The 22,526-nt window shown below is 35.9% G+C and overlaps 1 protein-coding gene across 1 annotated transcript; it reads left to right on the plus strand.

Annotated features, from left to right (window-relative positions):
- Positions 1–2,721: 2,721 nt before the first annotated feature.
- Positions 2,722–18,199, plus strand: LOC123553330 (uncharacterized). Its single transcript, XM_045343068.2, has 6 exons — positions 2,722–2,896; positions 3,947–4,139; positions 4,454–4,573; positions 15,052–15,180; positions 17,481–17,592; positions 17,944–18,199. The coding sequence occupies exons 1-6, from the start codon at positions 2,846–2,848 to the stop codon at positions 17,963–17,965; spliced, it is 627 nt and encodes a 208-aa protein (XP_045199003.2). The 5' UTR covers positions 2,722–2,845; the 3' UTR covers positions 17,966–18,199.
- The last annotated feature ends 4,327 nt before the right edge of the window (positions 18,200–22,526 follow it).

Here is a 22,526-nt window from a genome sequence, read left to right on the forward strand (position 1 = left end):
AAATCAATTAAAGGATTTTTTTATTTATTATTTTTATTTATTTCTAAAATAGGCCAACTGATCCCGCTTTAACAAATGCATATTCGCTATTCATGAATCTTTGGACAATGACGTCACACCTATAAAAAAAAGTGAAGGTCAAGCAAAACATACAATTGTAATTATTTCAATATTTCTGTTTCATAAGCAAGTTTGACCGTAGCCATATCACATAGATAAACTGTATGCAGCGTACCTTCATTTCAGTGTAATGAGATTCAGTCATTATATAGCATATATATAATAAAACAGATTTCAACTGAGTTCAATATTTGCATACCATACTAAAGAAAGATATTCATATATAATAAATCAGTTAAATAATTTATAACAAATATATCAAAGCAAACAAGTACTCAATTTAATATGTAATCTGAATAAGTCACAAAAGCAAGAAAACTTTTCATATACAGACGACAATTGTAACAAGGAAAATCTTTTAAAAAACACTTCTCTACATAAATGACTTTTATCACACCCTTATTCATGTGATACGCAGACCGTATTCAGCTCTTTCTTTAATTTGATATATGTTGGTATTTGAACAGGTTTTTATCATATTTATTAAACTTACTTATCATTTTGAGATATATCAATATTCTTGCTAAATATACTGAGCCAAAGTTAGCTTTAAAACTGTGAACAGCCTCGTTTAGGATAAACGCTTTGTCTACATTTCACTCAGCGTAGCACAATCAACAGAGTGAAAGAAATAGACACTCTCGTCCAATCAGGCAGAGTGTTGCATAAATCTTCCATTTTGATAAATTATCTATAATGCGTTATCAAGTAGTTTGATTTGCTAACTGAAGTCACGTGGCATAGGTAACGAAAACGAATTTAGACGGCGTCGCCGAAAAATGTATTGGTAGAAGGGAGACAACTCTTAATAGATCATTGCGAAACGAAAGATGAATTCCGCGCTTTGTACAGAAAAAAAATCACTGAAGCAGGCAAAGCAAAATTCATTTTCAGCATCTGAATAAGCATGCAGAAGGAATAGAACTAGATAGGGAAACGAAGTTGTTTTGCTTGCATATGCTTACAAGAAACAGTGTAACAATGATTCAGTAGTGTTGTTATTTCTGGTAAAGTTTGAAGTCATAAAAGAATGCCTTTGAAGCTGGTGCTAGTAGGATAGACGGTGTTGGGAATTTTGTTAACTCACATGAACATATTCCATCAAACCGAGTCTGCTATATTACACAATAAAGTGGTACTACAATTTGGTACCTAAATGCGGCCGTACCAAATTGCGTTGGAAAGCAGCATACGATCTGTCAAGAAACGTGGAACGTTGAATGAAACGTACTTTGGTACATGAAGGCCTACAGCTTAGATATTTGACATGTAACATTGTGTGTAGTTCTCTGCCAATTTTGTTCAAATCATGACTCTGAAATCAAATTTTGCGCCGACCAGCGGTTTGTTTGTTTTTGCATAGACTTATGTAGGAAAAAACTTAAAAATAATATCCATATCTGAAACCGGTATTAGCCATGTAGAATGGTGAAAAGGTCCTCAACCATGTTTGTTTAAATTATATCACTGGGGTCAGAATTGGCCCCACTTGTGTATATGAAAAATCTTTTTGTTTACTAAAAACTTGAAGCCATGGACCTTAGAACTTTAGCTTGTAGCATAATGTAGTGATCATCTAGTTTTTTCAAATCAAATCTCTGGGGTTAGAATCAACCTTCTACCACTTGTTTTACCTACACTTACATAAGAAAAAAAAAACATAAAGGTCTTCTTGTCTGAAGCTGCACGAGCCAGAGTTTCATACGTACTAGCCGTCCTTTATCATGTTCACTCAGATCTAGCCCCTTGAGTCAAAATTTATCCTGCCCATGGAATTTAATTGTTTTATATAAACTTATGTAGGGAACACTTTCTGCCTAGAACATTTTATATGTAGCACTGGGCTGAAGTCCTCTGCTAAGAAATAATGTAACTATTTTAGCCAGTGAGCGATTTATGGCCATCATGGCCATATTAGTATATGAGCCGTGCCAAGTGAAAACCAACATAGTAGGTTTGCGACCAGCATGGATCCAGACCAGCCTGCGCATCCGCGCAGTCTGGTCAGGATCCATGCTGTTCGCTTTCAAAACCTATTGAAATTATAAAAACCGTTAGCGAACATCATGAATCCTGACCAGACTGCGCGGATGCGCAGGCTGGTCTGGATCAATGCTGGTCGCAAACCCACTTTGTAGGTTTTCTCATGGCGCGGTTCATATAAGTATATCTGAACTTTGTTCAAAACCATACTGAGCCGCACCATGAAACAACCATCATAGTGCATTTGCGACCAGCATGGATCCAGACTGTTCGCTTTCAAACCTTATTACAATTAGAGGAAATGTTAGCGACCAGTATGGATGCGCAGGCTGGTCTGTATCCATGCTGGTCCCAAATGTACTATGTTGGTTTTCTCATGGTGCGGCTCATTATATTATAATGTTTTTTTTCTAGTAATAATGAACTTGTTTCATGATAATAAAGAAAATCTTTCAAATGTAAAGACATCAATTACAATTTGTGAAACAAAAACGATTTATTTATTGCGGTTTACAAATAAACCTAGTTTATATCTTTTTTTGAACTCCGAATTCGTCATCCTTTTTTGTTTGAAAAAGAGATAATTAAAACATTAATTTTTCTGTTCTTGTCTGTTCGTGCGCAACCTTAACTATCATTTACTTGTATTTTCATCTGTTTCGGCAATTCAGATGATACTGCTGTGTTATAAATAGTACTAACAATGAAACAGTAAATACTTGAGTTTTAAACAACAAACAAAATGTGGAAGTTGGCATTCATTGTTAGTTGTTTATTGTTTTGTTTAATTGAGGTAAGTTTGACTTTTGTGTAGGCCCATATCCCTTTTACTACTCTGAACATTCCGCGCATAGTCCTTTTAACCCTCATCATGCTAAACACAAAATAGAGTTACTTTAGCATAAACATTTAAACATTCTTAGCTTAAGAAAGGGTATGAATATAAAATGATTTTGTATTGTATTTAAATCATGTCTTCCGTGCAATTTGAAATATTTTATTGGTGCCAGACCATTACAATTAAAATGGCACTAGTGAAAATATCACCATAAAGATCACGTATAAATGACAATAGTAGTTTAGGCATAAGTAGACAAATTTAGAAAAATCAGTATTTTCATTTCGGCTGCGATATGTACTCTTTAAAGGCACTTGCCTCCAGTTCGTTCGACAACAACATTTTTTTTGTTAGATATCTGGAAATTAATGCTATATTTCTTAAGAATGCGTTGAAACTTAATAACTGACAGACTTTGTATTACACAAGAATTAGTTGTTTTTACTCATTTTTACGATGAAAATCGAAATGCGTTTGTAACGCTTTACTCGAGATAAACTTCCTCGATTATAAATATGTATATGAAACGTTTATTATACACTAAATCCTCCCTAATAGCGCTATTGGTAGCGACAGCGGAAAACTTCTTTATTGCCGCGGTGGTCCGGACCTAAGTCCTGACGCGGTCATCTTTTTTTCTTGATTTGGCATTTTTAAAACAGTTTAGACTTCTAATGTTCATAATATGACCAAAGTTCAATATTTAAAAGTAATTGCCAAAATCTGGAGGTCAGTGCCTTTAAACGAAGAAATTACCTCTAGCATGATGAAGTTTATCTACAGATGTTTGTACTTCTTTGACTAATCCCGCATTGTCGGCATACAAATAAAGTATTCATGTAGTTTTACTACACCTTCAAGTATAGTTACTAGTATAGTTACTGCTACCATATAATTTGTCTAGAAACAATGGAGTCGGCATGAGGGCTCTTTCGGCTCTCTCTCTCTCTCTCTCTCTCTCTCTCTCTCTCATTTAATCATTAATCTTCTGTTCATTTATCATAGGCACAGGAAGTTGTACCGGTTCCTGGTCATGGAGCATTAAAAGGTTACTGCAACACAAATTCAGACTGCGGTCAAAAAGAATGTTGCGTAAGCTTCCCTACACCACGAAGAAAATATGATGTAGCAGAACCATCCGCTTATATCAGGCAATTTGCGAAAGGAAAATGTGAAAAGCATGGAAAATCGGGTTCCGGTAAATCCTCTTTGTAGTAAATAAAAATATACCATTGGTTAACATTCCTGTATGAGAAAATATTTAAAAATCTAAATTTTGTTTTTGTGCTAGTTGACGCGCGGTCGTTGACTACTGCGCACGTGGAGCTCGTGCTGTAATTCATGTCATATGATTCACAGCTTGAAATTGCAAAATGAACAGGAACTATAATACCATTTTTAAAGTTGATACCAGCTCATAAACAGTCATTTTCAAAATTACAAAAAAAAAGTTAAATGCTCTTCTCTTCCGTTTAATGATATCCCGTTTTGTCTATTTACTTTACTTTTCAGAATGTCTTCTCAGACATTTTTCACCTATGCCAAAATACATATTTTACCACTCCTGTCCCTGCAGCGATGGCCATTTGTGTAGAAGAATCGGACAGTTTATCTCACCCCTTAGAGAGCTAGGTACGTGTTGGTAAATGGTTACATTGTTATGATAATACTTACTGTCAGTACACATATACACTTGTTAATATTATATCATGTTACATAAACTGTCTTCAGATACAAAACTTGGGTCATGTTTACCTTTAAATATAAGTGACTTCTAGTATGTAAATACATATTTTGATCAAACAAACAGTATTGTTATAAAACGAGCTTGTTTAAAATAATTCAGACGCACAACTACTACTGCAGGCTTTATATGAATACTTCCAGGCTTATGTTAAGGATATATGTCGGTATGGAATCTTAAAGACGCGCCACGAAATAACTGTATTATTTTGTTATTATATATGGATCGTATAGACGTAATTATACATGAATTGCCTGAAGAAAAAAAAAAGAGAAATAACAAATATATAGTTACAAATTGACAGTGACATATATTAGGCCAAGACAACGTGCTTAATGTTTAAATACATGTATATCATTAAATTAATGTAGTAGTTTGCACATTACTTGATGTGTTAAGGTGAGTTTATACCACACTTTGTTTCTACAGTACAATATAGTTGTTATTCTGTTTTTAAAACTATACTCAAAAGAGAATGACTGAATAAGTTTGCAGATGACTTTGTGAAGACACATTATTTCAGGGAGGGCCTAAACTTTGTACATGTCATTTTGTAGTATATCTGTATTAAACCAGTATTTTCAGAATGATTTGCACGAAGTTCATGCGGGAGGAAAGAGTAGGTCACTAGGTTGTGGTGGGTCTTTAAGATAAAGAGACACTGTTTCATTTGTTGTACTGAAAACTCGAACCATGATGTAAAATAACCACAGTTTTGCATACTAGGCCCCAAGACTGACTATGGAATGCCTTTCATTTACTTTAAGAACTCTGGGATAGAAACATTTATGTGAACATGCTGCGTAATCGTGTTTTTAAAATATGATATATCTGTTTTTATATACCGCTTTTTACTTAAATTTCAAGTCGATACATATTTTCATATTTATGTTACAGTAATTCATTTAGCATTTTGTGTGCAACATATAAATACGGGTTGGCAGCATTTTGTTTGTATTGTAACATGTCACTAAGGACTGACCGCATTGTGCAGGTACAATGGCTGCCTGCACCTTGTGTCTACTTTAGCATATAATAAGGACTATTCTGCATTTTTTGTCTACTTCAGCATGTAAATAACAGGCCGTAGGAAGCATTTTCAGATTGTGTGTGTGTGTGTGGGGGGGGGGGGGGGGGGGGGGGGGAAGCAGACATTATAAAAATCAGCCGACTGAAATAGAAAAGTAGGGGACTAGCTAGGAGGGTCCGGGTGCATGCTCCCCCTAGAAATTTTGAAATTCAGCGCTTCATTTCCTGCATTCTGGGGCATTTTGGGAGCATTTAAGAACACTTACCGCTGCAATTTTATATACAATATACCCCATGTTTTTGCCGTTTTCAAATGAGTACTGTATAATGAATATAGTATAAAACCCCTCACCTTTTTCTCGAGCTTGGGTCTGACAAAGAAACGCTTTTCTAAGGCTTTTTTTATCATTAGCTCACCTGTTACAAAGTGACAAGGTGAGTTTTTGTGATCGCGTGGCGTCCGTCGTCCGTGCGTGCGTGCATGCGTGCGTGCGTCCGTAAACTTTTGCTTGTGACTACACTGGAGGTCACATTTTTCATGGGATCTTTATTAAAGTCGGTCAGAATGTTTACCTTGATGATATATAGGTCAAATTCGAAACTGGGTCAAGTGCGGTCCAAAACTAGGTCAGTAGGTCTAAAAATAGAAAAACCTTGCGACCTCTCTGGAGGCCATACTTTTCAATGGATCTTCATGAAATTTAGTCAAAATGTTCAGTTTGATGATATCTAGGTCAAGGTCAAAACTGGATTACGTGCAATCAAAAACTAGGTCAGTAGGTCAAATAATATTAAAACCCTGTGACCTCTCTAGAGGCCATATTTTTGGGATCTTTATGAAAATTGGTTTGAATGTTCACCTTGATAATATCTAGGTCAAGTTTGAAACTGAGTTAACTGCGTTGAAAAACTAGGTCGGCAGGTCTAAAAATAGAAAAACCTTGTGACCTCTCTAGAGGCCATACTTTTCAATGGATCTTCATGAAAGTTGGTCTGAATGTTCACCTTGATGGTATCTAGGTCAGGTTCGAAAGTAGATTACGTATGCATGGCGTCCGTCCATCCGTGCGTGTATGCGTCTGTCCATAAACTTCTGCTTGTGACCCCTCTAGAGGTCACATTTTTCATGGGATCTTTATGAAATTTGGTCAGAATGTTTATTTTGATGATATCTAGGTCAAGTTTGAAAGTGGATTACATGCAGTCAAAAACTAGGTCAGTAGGTCTAAAAACAGAAAAACCTTGTGACCTCTCTAGAGGCCATATTTTTCAATGGATCTTCATGAAAATTAGTCAGAATGTTTACCTTGATGATATATAGGTCAGGTTTGAAAATGGATTATGTGCGGTCAAAAATTAGGTCAGTAGGTGTAAAAATAGAAAAACCTTGTGACCTCTCTAGAGGCCATACTTTGCATGAGATCTTCATGAAAAATGGTGAGAATGTTCAGCTTGATAATATCTAGGTCAGTTTAAAAACTGGGTCACGTGCCTTCAAAAACTAGGTCATTAGGTCAAATAATAGAAAAACCTTGTGACCTCTCTAGAGGCCATAATTTTCATGAGATGTTCATGAAAATTGGTGAGAATGTTCATCTTGATGATATCTAGGTCAAGTTTGAAACTGGATCATGTGCCTTCAAAAACTAGGTCATTAGGTCAAATAATAGAAAAACCTTGTGACCTCTCTAGAGGCCATATTTTTCAATGGATCTTCATGAAAATTGGTCAGAATTATTATCTTGATAATATCTAGGTCAAGATCAAAACTGGGTCACATGAGCTCAAAAACTAGGTCACTATGTCAAATAATAGAAAAAACGACGTCATACTCAGTTCAAAACTGGGTCATGTGGCGACAGGCGAGCGATTCAGGACCATAATGGTTCTCTTGTTTTTACATGTTTTCTGTTTTGATTTGACACTAATAAGGTTAACAATACAATTATAAAACTGCATATCTGGTGACAGGTCACAGCTAAAATGGACAGGCTGTCAAAAAATGATTAATTGCTAAGATTATTACCATAATCGGTCAATCTGCACCCAGGTTTGGCCAAGAAATACGCTAATTCGGGGTATTTTATGTACCCCACCCACTTTATATAATGCGAAAAATGTATAATAAAAATATTTGACCAAAAATCAATGAGATATATTCTTTTTATCAAGTATACAATATAATCTATATTTTTGACCATATAAAGCTGGATGAGGGGTATTATAAAGATTTTAAATAGAAAAAGGGGGTAGGAACCTATGTATTTTACAACCGATAATTAGAATTAACAACCCGTTATTAAATAAGAGCAACACTAACGGAAGACGAAGAAACCTTTACTTGCAAACTATTCATTTGGAAAGTAATTTATTTAGATACTCTATAGTGCAATCGAGTTCATATTTGGCTCAAAAATACGCAAATCCGGGGTATTTTATGTACCCCATCCACTTTATATGATGCAAAAGAATAACAATAAAAATATTCGACCAAAATAAAGGAGATATATACTTTTTTTCACGCATACAATGAAATGCATATTCTTGACAATTTAAAGATGGATGAGGGGTATTTAAAAGATTTTAATAGAAAATAGGAGTATGAAAATGATGTCTTTTACAACCGACAATTAGAATTAACTACCTGTTATTTACCTTTTGATAAATACGAGCAACACTAATGAAAGGGATGAAACCTTTACTTGCAAACTATTCATCTGAAAAGAAATTCATTTTAATACTCTTTCTTGCAATCTAGTTTAGGGTTGGCGACAAAAAGCGCAAATCCGTGGTATTTTATGTACCCCACCCACTTTATATACTGCAAAAAATGCATAATAAAAATATTCGACCATCAATCTAGGAGATATATTCTTTTTGTCACATATACAATATAATCTGTATTTTGACAACTTATAGATGGATTCGGAGTATTTATGAGATTTTAGATTAACTAAAATGTGTCTGTAGGACACAGGGTGTGCCCCACTGGTACATTTGTCACATATAAGTGGTAATAATTCAAATGTTTGCAGTTCTAATTGGGTATAGCCTCAACCAACATTTTATGAAAAGGATTCATTACTCTAGGCCTAGTGTTATTTCTAGAGCTCAAAAAGGGCAGGGTGCTGCCAAATATTTTTTGAGCTATGAGCATCACAAACAAAAAATTCAGTATTTTGGCTATTTCAAAGGCCATAACTCTGTAATAAGCGCTAAGATTCTCAAGAAGAATGCCAAGTGTGCAAGGACACATTATGATAAAGACCAAAGCAAAGTTTCATGAATTTACATCAAATACTTTTTGAGCTAGGCACACAATTATGTGAAAATGTGCATTTTTTACTATTTCAGGGCCCATAACTTTAACAATGGAGGGTGGAGCCAGCCAAAAAATAGGAAGTGCACAAGTTTATATCATGATAAAGACTCATGCAAGTTTTCAACCATTTATATTTTACACGTTTTGAGCTAGGTTCGTCAAAAGGTGAAAATGTGCAATTTTGACTATTTCAGGGGCCATATCTATGAAGATATGGGGCAGAGGCAGACAAAAAGTAGGAGGTGCGCAAGTTCATATCATGATAAAGACTCGTGCAAGGTTTAATCAATTTATATGTAATACTTTCTGAGTTAGGCGCACTACAAGGTGCAAATGTGCATTTTTTACTATTTCAGGGGCCATAACTCTGAAAATAGGAGGCGTAGCCAGATAAAAAATAGAAGGTGCGCAAGTTCATATCATGATAAGGACTCATGCAAGGTTTAATGAATTTATATTAAATACAATTTGAGCTAGGCGCGTCAAAAGGTAAAAAATAAGCTTTTTTGACTATTTCAGGGGCCATAACTCTGAAAATAGGGGGCGCAGTCGGACGAAAAATAGAAGATGCGCAAGTTTATATCATGATAAAGATTCATGCAAGGTTTCATGAATCTATATCAAATAATTTTTTAGCTAGGCTCGTCACAAGGTGAAAATGTGCATTTTTTGACTATTTCAGGGGCCATAACTCAAAAATTAGGGGTGGGGTCAGACGAAAAATAGGAGATGCGCAAGTTTATATCATGATAAAGACTCATGCAAAGTTTCATCAATTTATATCAAATACTTTTTGAGCTACGCGCGTCGCAAACTTTGGACGGACTCACGCACAGACAAGACCAAATCTATATGCTCCGACCACTCATGTGGGAGGGGGGGGGGCGGTGTCAAAACCCTAAAACACAAGTAACTGATTTACCCCCAACCACCTTGAATAAGGCCACTGATTATACCATAGGGCCAAAAAAAGTGAAAAATGCACAGAAAGTGATATTGATAGTCCGAGGTTCTCTTCAAATGATTATAGTTAAATGCTGATTTATTTGGAAAATTCGTGACTGCAAAACTTAACCAACTGCTAAATGAAAAGTCAAGGGCCGTTACTCCTCACTAATTTTTAAAACACGTCTTTAATTATTATTAAGGTGATGTGCGCTAAATATGAGCCACACCATGAGAAAACCAACATAGTGCATTTGCGACCAGCATCGATGTTATCTGAAATGATAAGACTCTTGTATAAATACTTGGACCATAGCACTTTGTTGTTCAATTCGTGAAAAAATACAAAAAAAAAGTGTAATTCTAATTTCATGTAATAAAACATTAATTGAAGGGCTTGCCTATCAATAGTAAAAAATATTTGCTGTTTGTCACCCAGACATAGAGCAATATACTAGGCAATTTATAAGTAATGACAAACAAGCCATTCAATAAGTTTATAATTTAGATTATCTAAGACTTATACTAACATTTTCTGAGAAAAGGGGGTCATGCTGACCCTACAGACCATATCAACGAAGAGTCATGTGGTCTGTTCCAGGTAAACAGATAAACTGTAGCTCAACCCAAGGCAGTTCACCTGTTAAACTTGGCCAAGGGATCATCAAGATAATATTACCCCAAGAGTGTTAACAGGCTTTTCGCTTGATTTCAGAGGGTAACCTAGTTTTTAATTCCATATGACCCAGTTTCAAACTAGGCATAGGAATCATCAAGACAAACATTCTGACCAAATTTCATGAAGATAGCGTCATTTATGTGGCCTCTATGGTGTTATCAAGCTTTTCCTTTGATTTGACCTGGTAACCTAGCTTTTGACCCCCATAATCCAGTTTCAAATTTGGCCTAAAAATTATTAAGTTTGCAAGTTTATGTCAGATCGAAGCATAAATGAAATCTCTTTACGGCTGAAAGGTCAATCAAACCGGTTTTCGAACTGAACGGAGATCGTATTGTGACTTAAGTTGTAAGTGTGGTTCAAGCAAACGTAAAATGTCATTTCTAGCGTGTTCATAATGTAACAATTTACAAATTTTGGCACTTTCAGGGTTCAAATAGGGGCCGTTATTCTGCAACCTATGACTTGATCTGATGAAGTCATCATGGAATGCAAGATTTATTGCTGTTAAAGATATTTTGCAAGTTTGTTTCAAATCAAACTACAAGTGAAGTGTCAGTATGGCTACAAAAGCCAACATGGAAAATTATGGCCCTTTAAGGGGCCACCACTATAGAACACACCACTATAGAACACAACAGGGGATCTCGTTTTCGACAGGAACCGAGATATTATGCCAATAGAATTGGTGTACAAGTTTGATTAAAATCAATTACAAAACGTGGTCTCTACCCTGTTCACAAGCCAAAACAGACACTTTTGGCTCTTTAAGGGGCCCTAACTCTGGAACCCATTATAGATTTTGGCCTGGTAGCCTCTAACCTTTAAGGATTTGTCCTCGCTAAGGTGAGTCTCTTGGATGTAGCAGACTTGAATGTCCTTATCAAACAATATTTTCTCTTAGTCCATTTTCTTATTGAGGAGTCCTTCTGCATTCCAATGCATAACCTTGAAAGGTTGCATTGACTTATTTTTTTTTTTTTTTTTTTTTTTGTTCCCATGTGGCCAGCAGATTTCCTCCCTCCTCTCCTAGCTGTTATACAAGTTGTGTGCAAGTTGCATTAAAATGGATAGTAAAATGTGGCCTCTATCATGTTCACAAGTAATTGTGGATGGACGTACTGACGGACAAAGGCGATTACAAAAGCTTACATTGTGTCACTACGTGACAGGAGGGAATCTACTTGAATTATATATGTTTGGGTGATATAATTACTACTGTTTTTGCACAATTTGTAAAATTTCTTGAATAGTGATATAATGAATTATCATTACATTAATTAGTTTTAAAATTACAATCATTAATTCTTCTGAATAGCAAAGATTATTCAAAATGTCTCATTTTATAAACATTAAAGTTACACATTATGTCAAATTTCTACATTACATTCAACATATTGGAACTACATTCCATCTTCTAGTATCTGTTTATTATAAGAAAGGTAAAAACAGGTGTATACAACACCGAAGCAAGCATTTATACTTAATTTGTGAAAACTGTATGGATCGATCAATCACATTTTATACATAGTTTTAGATGGGTGGGGTAATGTTCATACCCCTACATTTTCTCGATTTTGACAAAAATGCGCAAAAGAGTATTTAAATAATTTACTTTCAAATGAATAGTTTGTAAGTAAAGATTTCGTCGCCTTTTATTATTGTTTATAAGCCAAATCTTATAATAAAATGTATATAAAATAAGTACATTTTGCGTATTTTTCAACCATAAGCCTTATGCGTAAAAGCAATGTTGAAATATATACATTTGAACTGATTTTAGTAACATGATGCCATGTTTGGTTCGTAAAAACCGATCTGAATCTTAAAAAAACTGCAAATATACAGAGTTATCTCCCCTTGATATTCTCAAATTTCGCAAGAGCTTTTGTTTTGCAGGCCCGATTTTTCTGATCCGCGAGACTTTTTTCTTTCATAATATGTATAGAAACTGACTATAGCATGACCCGACAGGTAAATCCATTTTTTTATGCCTTGGCTCCCCGGCTACTATGTAAAACATAACGCTAAAAGTTCCCCGCGCTCTGTCGGTTTTTTTACTCCTGCACTTTACCGGGGAAAAAGACACTGATGTATGGTGGCTGATTTCTGCCATTTCGTGTGTTCGCGTCCGCGAAGCGAAATATCGAAGTAACGAAAACACGAAAGGTCGAAATTTGGCTTATTTGTCGTGTGTTCGCCTCTCGGCTTTCGAGGCGAATACACGAAGTAAAGAAACATTGAAGTCGAAATAATGAAATTTCAGAAGCGAACACAGGAACTTTTGTTTTAATCACTTTTCGTGTCGGCGGGTATTAAAACTTCGTGTTTTCGCCCTTCTTTTGTCGTGTCTTCGTGTATTCGAAAGGCGAACACACAACAAATAAGCCAAATTTCGACCTTTCGTTACTTTGACCCACCGACACGAACACACGACAAATGTTTCGTGTAGGGTCTGCTTTAATGCAGAAATGTACAGTAATGTAGCAATATTATGCGCAATGGAAGAGTGACATGTTTTATTGTATATGAAATATTTTCTATTATAAATTGAGAAGATCTTTTTTTGTATAAATGGTAAAAAACATTACCCAGATAGCATTGAAAGCTCAGGTCGGCGTAATGATATGCCCCGTAAGACTGAGAGAAGCTTAATGTATGTACAAATTTAATACCAGTGATAAAATATTTCATGATTATAAGACATATTTCATGGAATACAAATTATTATCTTCATAAATTAATGACAATTATTATTGTATAAATTGTAAAACACTTTATTTAGATAGCATTTAAAGCTCAGAGTGGCGTAATTGTGCCCCATTAGACTGATAGAAGCGTATAAATTTAATACCAGTTAAAGCAGCATAATTATGTGTAATTGTTATGCGCATGCCTACCGGAAGCCGAATACACGAAAGGACGAAATTGCACATTTGTCATATGTTCGTGTCGGCGGGTCAAAGTAACGAAAGGTCGAAAGGTCGAAAACTGTTTATTTGTCGTGTGTTCGCCTTTCGGCACGATAAAAGGCTACAACACGAAGTTTTGATACCCGCCGACACAAAAAGTGATTAATACAAAAGTTCGTGTGTTCGCCTCTGAAATTTCGTTATTTCGCCTTCAGTGTTTCGTTACTTCGTGTATTCGCCTCGAAAGTCGAAAAGCGAACACACGACAAATAAGCAGTCATGACCTTTCGTGTTTTCGTTACTTCGACATTTCGACCCACCGACACGAACAAATATGCATTACTTCGACCTTTCTAGTTTTCGTTACTTCGACATTTCGCCTCGCCGACACGAACACACGAAATGGCAGAAATCAGCCACCATACTAAAAATGTAGCGTTGTAGTGAAAAATATCTAAAAGTTCTCGTTCCCATTTGAAACTCTGTTTTAAAAAGATACAAGGATTAGCTGCTCAAAAAACGAAAATCATATTAAGAAAGTGTGTCAGCTGATGAAACATGCAAGTTTTCTTTTTCTTTTTAAATTCAAGACATAGCAAACATTTTATGATATGATCTGAAGAAAGTACAAAAATTCAGCCTGAAATCATGGACAAACATTTTCAAAATAAAGATATGGACATATACATCATAGATTATTTGACCATATTATATAAAATATGTTGATATGCAAATTGAACTGTGTAAAGTTTCATCAAAATCTACATCGCATACTTTTCCGATAAGCGATAACGCAGTCAGAATGTATATTACAGAAGATTTCCATAATGAAAATTTGCTGTAGGCCCACAAAGTTCAAATTATCAAGCATGGGAATCTGTCTTTTTGTATGCTAAAAAATTTGAGAGAGAAAAAAAAATGTTTTATCATATTTAACATTGTTGAGCAAAATTTAATCGACAGGTGTAGCACTGCATTAATTCTGCAAAAAGAAAGAGATAGTTATCTTAGCTTTTGGTGTATTTTTAATACCTGGTGCAGTATCTCTTGTTTCAAATTTATTGTCACTTTTATTTCGTTTTACATCGGTATTTTCATGTAACGTAAGCTTATATAAGCTCCCACCGATAAGCCATATATTGGGCGGCTTCCCCCGATGATTGCTAGTGATATTTTGGTTGGAATATAGCATCTATACAAAAGACGCACCGATTCAAGAGGTTTCACTGGACCTTTCAGTTGCTTGCCCGTACGCAGGACTCTAACTTATCCGGACGTTGGAGAAGCGGAGTGTAGTCATATAGTGTAAGCACTGGACCACTGCGTGCGCTCTAGTAGCTGTAGGAAAACCGATGATTATATAATTTAGGTCCTTGAATCTACTCATGTTATTGAGAGTGCATAAGACATATGTTTATACTTCTTATTTATTCAATCAGATTAACGCAAACGTTTTTATATAAATTTCTGAATGGCCAGGTATCTGCGAAGAACATTGTACCTCTAGCGCTAACTGTGGACTTTCTGAATGCTGTGTAAGCAGTGTTGCTGTAAGAGGTAAAAGAGCCCCCGGCGGTTACTGTAAACCGATGGGAAAACGTGACTCAGGTAATACTGTACTTTGTATTAGTTCGTGTCCTTCATGTAGTGTGAGTTGGATGATGAAACCGACGTTTTACGCGGAATAACTGAAAATTGTGAAAGAGTATACCGGAAGTTTGTGTGTTCTTCATGAGAGGAAATTCCGCTTTTAAGTAAAGAGGCATTTTTAAGTTTAAGAACAGTTTTGCATCCTATATTTTTCTAGGTGAAACATGCAACATGCAGCTACAAATTTTCAAGTCATCAGCGCATGATTTGCTTATTTATCCCCCCGCCAAAGGCGAAGGGGATATTAGAAATGCTCTCCATCTGTGCAAAGCGTGCGTCCGTCCGTCCGTCCGCAACGATCTTTGTCCGGAGCATAACTCCAAAAGTACTCGAGGGATTTTCTTCAAACTTCATACACTGATAGAACACATTGAGAGAAAGTGCAGTGTGCAAGAACAATAACTAACTCTACCTTGCCTATTTTTGAGTTATTCCCCTTTATCTTATTTTCTTCAAAAAATTTGTCCGGAGCGTAACTCCAAAAGTACTGGAGGGATTTTCTTCAAACTTCATACACTGATAGAACACATTGGGAGAAAGTGCAGTGTGCAAGAACAATAACTCTACCTTGCCTATTTTTTGAGTTATTCCCCTTTATCATATTTTCTTTAAAAAAAATTGTCCGGAGCATATCTTCTTCATGCATGGAGGGATTTTGATATATCTTGGCACAAATGTTCACCACCACGAGGCGGAGTGTCATGCGCAAGAATCAGGTCCCTACGTCTAAGGTCAAGGTCACACTTAGAGGTCAAAGGATACAAGAATGAAAACCTTGTCCGGAGCATTTCTTCTTCATGCATAGAGGGATTTTGATATAACTTGGCACAAATGTTCACCACCACGAGATGGAGTGTCATGCGCAAGATCCAGGTCCCTAGGTCTAAGGTCAAGGTCACACTTAGTGGCCAAAGGTCAGATACAATAATGACTTTGTCCGAAGCATTTCCTCTTCATGCAGGGAGGGATTTTGATGTAACTTGGCACAATTATACACCATCATGAGACGAAGTGTTATGAGCAGTTCCCTTCTTTAGAATTTCTTCCCTTTGTTGTTACTTTAAATAGCTTTTATTGTAACTTTTTCATTACAAGTCGTAGGGAAAAATCGAGACCACTATTCTGTAGTACAACATGCATGCTACATCCAATTTTGAGGTGTATTTTGACCAATCTCTACCTGGTAAAGAGTTTTGTGTGGACTTACAAATTTTTTTTAAGATTAACTTCCCTTAGTTGTTACTATAAATAACTTATATTGTAACATTTTTATAATTGACCGTAGGGAAAAAACAAGACCACTTTTCTGTGGTACAACATAGATGTTACCTTCCAATTTTAGGTGTCTTTTAAGGTATCTCTACCTGGTAAGGAGTTTTTTTGTGGACTTAGAAAAACAAAAGACTTACAATGATTACTAAACAACCACAAAATTAAAATTCCATTTGCAAATACAACTGCTAGAGTAAAGAAATTTGCTGTGACGGGCGTATATTGTGACATTCTGGCACTCTTGTTCCCTGTTAGCTTTCCATTCCTTCTTTTTACAGTAACCATATAGAAAAACATCATAGCTATACTGTTCATGAAAATTAATAAAATTTAGCAGTACACCACCTCACCACTGACTTATTCTTTCTTCCACATCTTTAAAACACCTGATGCGGACCACAACTAAACGGTTCTTCAAAACTTTCCCCAAAATTAATAATTTCTGACACTAACTTGCCAGGATCTTTAGCCTTCAATTATAATATGCCCGGCGGGGGGATTAGCCATGTGTAACATGGCTCTTGTTATAATTCGATTACATTAAACAGGATATAAATTGGTACTGACGATGTAATATGGATTATTTCTTCTATTTTTCGAACCTTTACTTGAAGATATCGAGAAATATGCACGAGTTTTGTAGCGGAATAATAGGTTGCTTAAACTAGCCCAGTTATAAATTATAAAAGTTAAAAGCCGCTCGAATAAATGGCGTTTTTTCCAAGGTTTCAAATTATCCATAGTAACGGATTATTCTCGTAAACACATTGTTTCTATTACATGAAATTAGGATTAATGACCTTAATACATCAAACCAGAGTCCGCTTCTTCGGAAAGTTGGTACTGGCTTCTTTGTGGGAGACCAGTCTCAGGCCGGGGGTTGCGGGCAGTAACGCCTACCATACATCCCTCAGGATATTATTTCATATGTACCTTATTTGACTGGGTTCCAAAATGGTAACTATGTTGATCATTTTTTATTGCAGAATGTCTTGTTAGTAACGGTTCGGGTAGGCCGCATAGGTTTGTTTATCATTCATGTCCATGCGAAAATCCCATGACATGCGTCGAGACATTCGGGTATTCTGAAATCGGAAGGTGCGCTTTTTCTTATCGGTCCTATACTTTTTATAATTCTCTTGTTTAAGATAAGCTTGTAAGGCATTATCTAGGTGGCATTTTTTAAAATGATTTTGGAAAATAAGGTTCTAGATGTTATGTTCAAAATAGTTTGCTGTTTTCTTGATCAGCCATGCAATAGGTGGCGTTTTGAAATGAACCGAAACGTTCGACAAGGTGTAAAAACCATAAAGTAAGCCACGTTTAAATTATGACAATATATTCTGTAAAAAAGACAAGAAAAACATCTTTGCAAACAAATCCACTCACATTAGATGAATCATCTGTACTTTCTCTTAAACAACTAACCACGAGGACGTCTTTTTTCAGGTGCGGACATATTCAAGGATAATAGTTACTACTTTGCCCATCTAGAAGATACCTTTAAAAAGCATACAGCTCATGCTACTACAATGGACGCTAAATAATATGGTTCTTACAAGTAGAATTTCTTGGAAAACACTGTATTTAACAGCATATATTAAGACCAGAATTCACATTACTTAATGAAGGGCATTTATCGAAATATTCATGTTGTTTTTCATTAATAAAGCATTTCTAATCACAAAGCTGACGATTAGAATTCTGTTTTTGTTGTGTGTTTTTCCTTACTGACAGATGAGAAGTTTTGATCAAGTTGTTGAAATTTGCGTAATTGAAGTCCACTCGAGCAAAGATAATAAGAGCAAAACATTCTGTTTATAATAAAGCAAAACAAAGCATAATTTAAATTAAAATAAACTTGATGAGCTTGTAACTTAACATGCATAAATTAGCATTATTAATGAATAACTTATATTATTTATCTTTAGACTATATTTATCACATTTATAATTGAGCCACGTCATGAGAAAACCAACATAGTGGGTTTGCGACCAGCATGGATCCAGACCAGCCTGCGCATCCGCGCAGTCTGGTCAGGATCCATGCTGTTCGCTTTCAAAGCCTATTGCAATTAGAGAAACAATTAGCGAACAGCATGGATCCTGACCAGACTGCGCGGTTCTAGATTACAAAACCATTCTGATTGGCTAATGTGAAAATGTATGTCAATCATCATTTTACTACACGTGTTCGCTAAAATGTGAAAATGCGGCATAAATGTGCAAAATGAATAAAATAAACAGAACAGATGCAGAACAATATACGATTTCAAATTAAAGATCATATACAAGATGAATTTCATTCATCATTTCGAGTTTTATTGTAAAAAGGTCAAGCAAGGTATTTCTGTAACGCTGACGAAAGCATAAAATATGTTGATAATCTCAGCAATACGGAATATTGAGACAATGTGACTGGTGCACGATGGAAGATAAATTATCGCTTGTTCAATATACTAGGTACCCATTCACCGAACTGTGCGTTTAAGTTGAGAAATTTACGATTGAAACGGGTTAGTATATTTTCCCGTTCATGACCATGGTTCTTATAGAATACCTATGGGTAAGGTATAACATGTACAGAGGCATTTTCTTTCTGTTCTGGTGCCAGTGGTCTGATATGCATAGTTAATGGCCATAACGATGATATTATGTGCAGGGTGGGGAACTTGATGTTTTATTTATTGCTCTGCCGAACTGCCGATTAATCACGTCGTTGCGTTTCCGGAGCGAAAACCACAAAACAGAGCAGATTTAGAGCACCAAAAATCCGCGGACACGGCAAGACATTCCATTGCATTTTCGCCCTTTCGTAGTTTCGTCCTGTCAAGACCCTAGCCAAAATTCTAATGATATATGTACTGAACAGAAAATTTTTTTAAGAAATTTGTTTGAAAGCTCCACATCTTCTTAATCACTGGAAGATGTTCAAGAGCTGTTATCAACTGTTAACCTCATGATACATACAGACGATGTACAAAGCGCACAACCTATGCCACTTGGTCCAAGGACATTGTCACACTTTGAGGCCAAAGTCACTGAGATATAGAGGATATTTGTTTGTTTTAGTGTAAGATCGAAATATATTTCACCGAGTGAACATTTGTATCAGTAAAATATCTCAATTAATTAATACAATCCATATAGTTAACTAATGGCACGGTTGCGTAGTGGTAAGCTCTCCGACTTCTATGCACGTTACCATGGGTTCGAATTTAGTTCAAACCATATTTTTTTAATTAAGGTAATGTAATTATATCAATATTACTTTTATTCTGAAAATTTTATGAAACATCTAATTTTTCTCGTGAACTGACACCAATTCCTTGAAAAGTCCGTTGATTGAACGAACACTTGTCCAGCCCTGAAGATTTAAGTCGACATTTTATAAAACAGATTACGGACAGGTACGTAGAGGTATTTTGAATAGTAGAGTATTTCTTTCAATAAATGAACGATAAATCATGATAAATGTGTCAAGTCTCCCGTCTGTTAAGTTGATAGATGAAGTAAAAAATGATACGGAGAATCAGAGGACTCGAACCCACAACCTCGAGATTGGTACCTGAACGCTTTCACTGGTTAATTTATTGGTTTTCAATAGTAATACAGTTCGGAAACCGAAAATTAATTTACGGAAACACACGGAATATTCATGAGTGTCAGGTCAATACGGACAAATACTATTGAAAGACATTGTGTGTACCAGCTCGCTCTACCTACATATACAAAAGAGTTTTAAATAGATAAGTTAAATATGTTTGTCTACCTGTACATTTTGATATTATGTCCGAGTAAATTCATGCAGGTAATTCAGGACTGAATCTGATTTGTAACAAAAAAAAAAATAAAATACATGTACAAACCTAAACCTTGTTTTAACGACCCAAATGAACGACCAGCACATTTCTGGCAGAGATGTGGGCATCAATGAAGTGCTGTAACTGGGGGATTTACGTCAAGTACTGGAGTGGTGAATTAGCTAGTAGGCCTACGAAAGCATCATGTGTAGCCAGGCCATCTTACCGCAACGTTGGTGAATCTGAATGAATTTCAATCCAAAAAAAATACAATGTCAAAACTCGTAAACGCAAGATGTTAAAACATTTGATACAAAAACAACGTATGTTTCGAGTTCCTTGAATATTGTTACACAAGACAGCCAAGGGACTTTGTGCGGATCTCCAGACGATAAACGAGATAGCCAAGTGATATTGTGCTGTTCACAAGACGATAAAGAAATAGCCAAATGACACTACGCATGTCTCCAGACGACAAACAAGATAGCAAAGTGACATTGCGCGGATCTGCAGACGATAAATAAGATCGACAAGTGGCATTGTGAGTGTTTCAAGACGATAAACAAGATAGCCAAGTGACATTTACGTTTCTCCAGACGATAAACAAGATTGTCAAGTGACATTGTACGGATCTCCAGACGATAAACAAGATAGCCAAGTGACATTGTGTGGTTCTCAAGACGATAAACAAGATAGCCAAATGACACTGTGCATGTCTCCAGACGATAAACAAGATAGCCAAGTGACAATGCGCGGACCTCCAGACGACAAACAAGATAGCCAAGTGACATTGTACGGATCTTCAGACGATAAACAAGATTGTCAAATGATATTGTTCGGAACTCCAAACGATAATCAAGATACCCAAATGATATTGTGTGGATCTCCAGACGACAATCGAGATAGCTAAATGACATTGTGCTGACCTGCAGACGATAAACAAGCCAGCCAAGTGACATTGTGCTGACCTCCAGTCAATAAACAAGACAGTCAAGTGACATTGCACTGACCTGCAGACGATAAACAAGATAGCCATGTGACATTTTGCGTTTTCTAGGCGATAAACAAGATAGCCAAGTGACTGCATGGGACTCCAGAAGATAAACAAGTTAACCAAGTGACAGTGCGGATCTCCAGAAGATAAACAAGATAGCCAAGTGACTGCGCGGATCTCCAGAAGATAAACAAGATAGCCAAGTGATATTTTGCGTTTTCCAGGCAATAAACAAGATAGCCAAGTGACAGCGCGGATCTCCAGTAGATAAAAAGACAACCAAGTGACATGGCGCATATCTCCAGACTAACGTCGATGACATAGTTTTTTTTTTTTTGTTTTTTGTTTTTTTATTTGTCTTTTATTTTATGATGATACACGTAACCTTTTAACTTTCTTGCCCAGAAATAAAGGTTGTCTAAAATTAAAGAGCCATTTGAAATGTAACGCTTTTTAAAGTACCGCTGATATTTCTACTGCAAGATTTTTGTTTTACTGTTAGTTTCTATTAAAGGGGATATAATACAGGTTGAATAATGGATGAAGAATTTGAAATCCTTTCAATAAATGTAGAAACAGTATTTCTGATATTTCACTGATCTGTTTAGTTAAAATAAATTATTTCCTGCCTGTTTGGCAACACAGGTGAGCAGCCTTTCATGTTTTTGGCTAAAACTGACCTTTGCATGGCAAGTATGAGAACACCTGAAAATTGCTATAAAATGTCATACAGTTATCACACCCTATAAACGACTGTATTCCCCCCCCCCCCCTTCCCGCCCCCCACCCCCTTTCTCTTGCGACCGATCAAAACAATAAACTGACAGCTAAAAGTTGAAAAACAGATATGCTTTGATGGTATGTATATTGGAAGCTGAACATGATTAGTTTCTGTATATAATGTGTAAGTCTGATTACAGGTAAAATTATAGCAAAAAAAAAAACTGATTGATCACTGATTTTGTCCAGAAATTGTACATTGTCGGCGTCAAAAGTGCATATTTCTTGCTTGAAGAATGATCTACATGTAAATCCCGCTGTTTCATGGATAAAGAAACAATACTAGTTTGGTAAAATAAAATAAAATCATTGCTAAAATCTCCAATTTGTTTTTAATCGTCAATGAAAGAAGATTCGGTGTGATTTCCTGACTGTATGCAAGTTTGCTTGAGTACTGTACAAATGTTTGCGACTTTAGTAAAAGAGACTGTATGCCTGTTAGCAACTGACTTATTT

This window comes from Mercenaria mercenaria, chromosome 4 (assembly GCF_021730395.1).
Source record: "Mercenaria mercenaria strain notata chromosome 4, MADL_Memer_1, whole genome shotgun sequence".
Taxonomy (NCBI): Eukaryota; Metazoa; Mollusca; class Bivalvia; order Venerida; family Veneridae; genus Mercenaria; species Mercenaria mercenaria.

What these genes read in the sequence shown, in the direction of transcription:
- LOC123553330 (XM_045343068.2), top strand. Translation starts at nt 2,846, where the DNA reads ATGTGGAAGTTGGCATTCATTGTTAGTTGTTTATTGTTTTGTTTAATT. An exon ending in GATGGGAAAACGTGACTCAG is followed by an intron (nt 15,181 to 17,480) that starts GTAATACTGTAC and finishes TTTTTATTGCAG; the next exon opens with AATGTCTTGTTAGTAACGGT. An exon ending in GGGTATTCTGAAATCGGAAG is followed by an intron (nt 17,593 to 17,943) that starts GTGCGCTTTTTC and finishes GTCTTTTTTCAG; the next exon opens with GTGCGGACATATTCAAGGAT.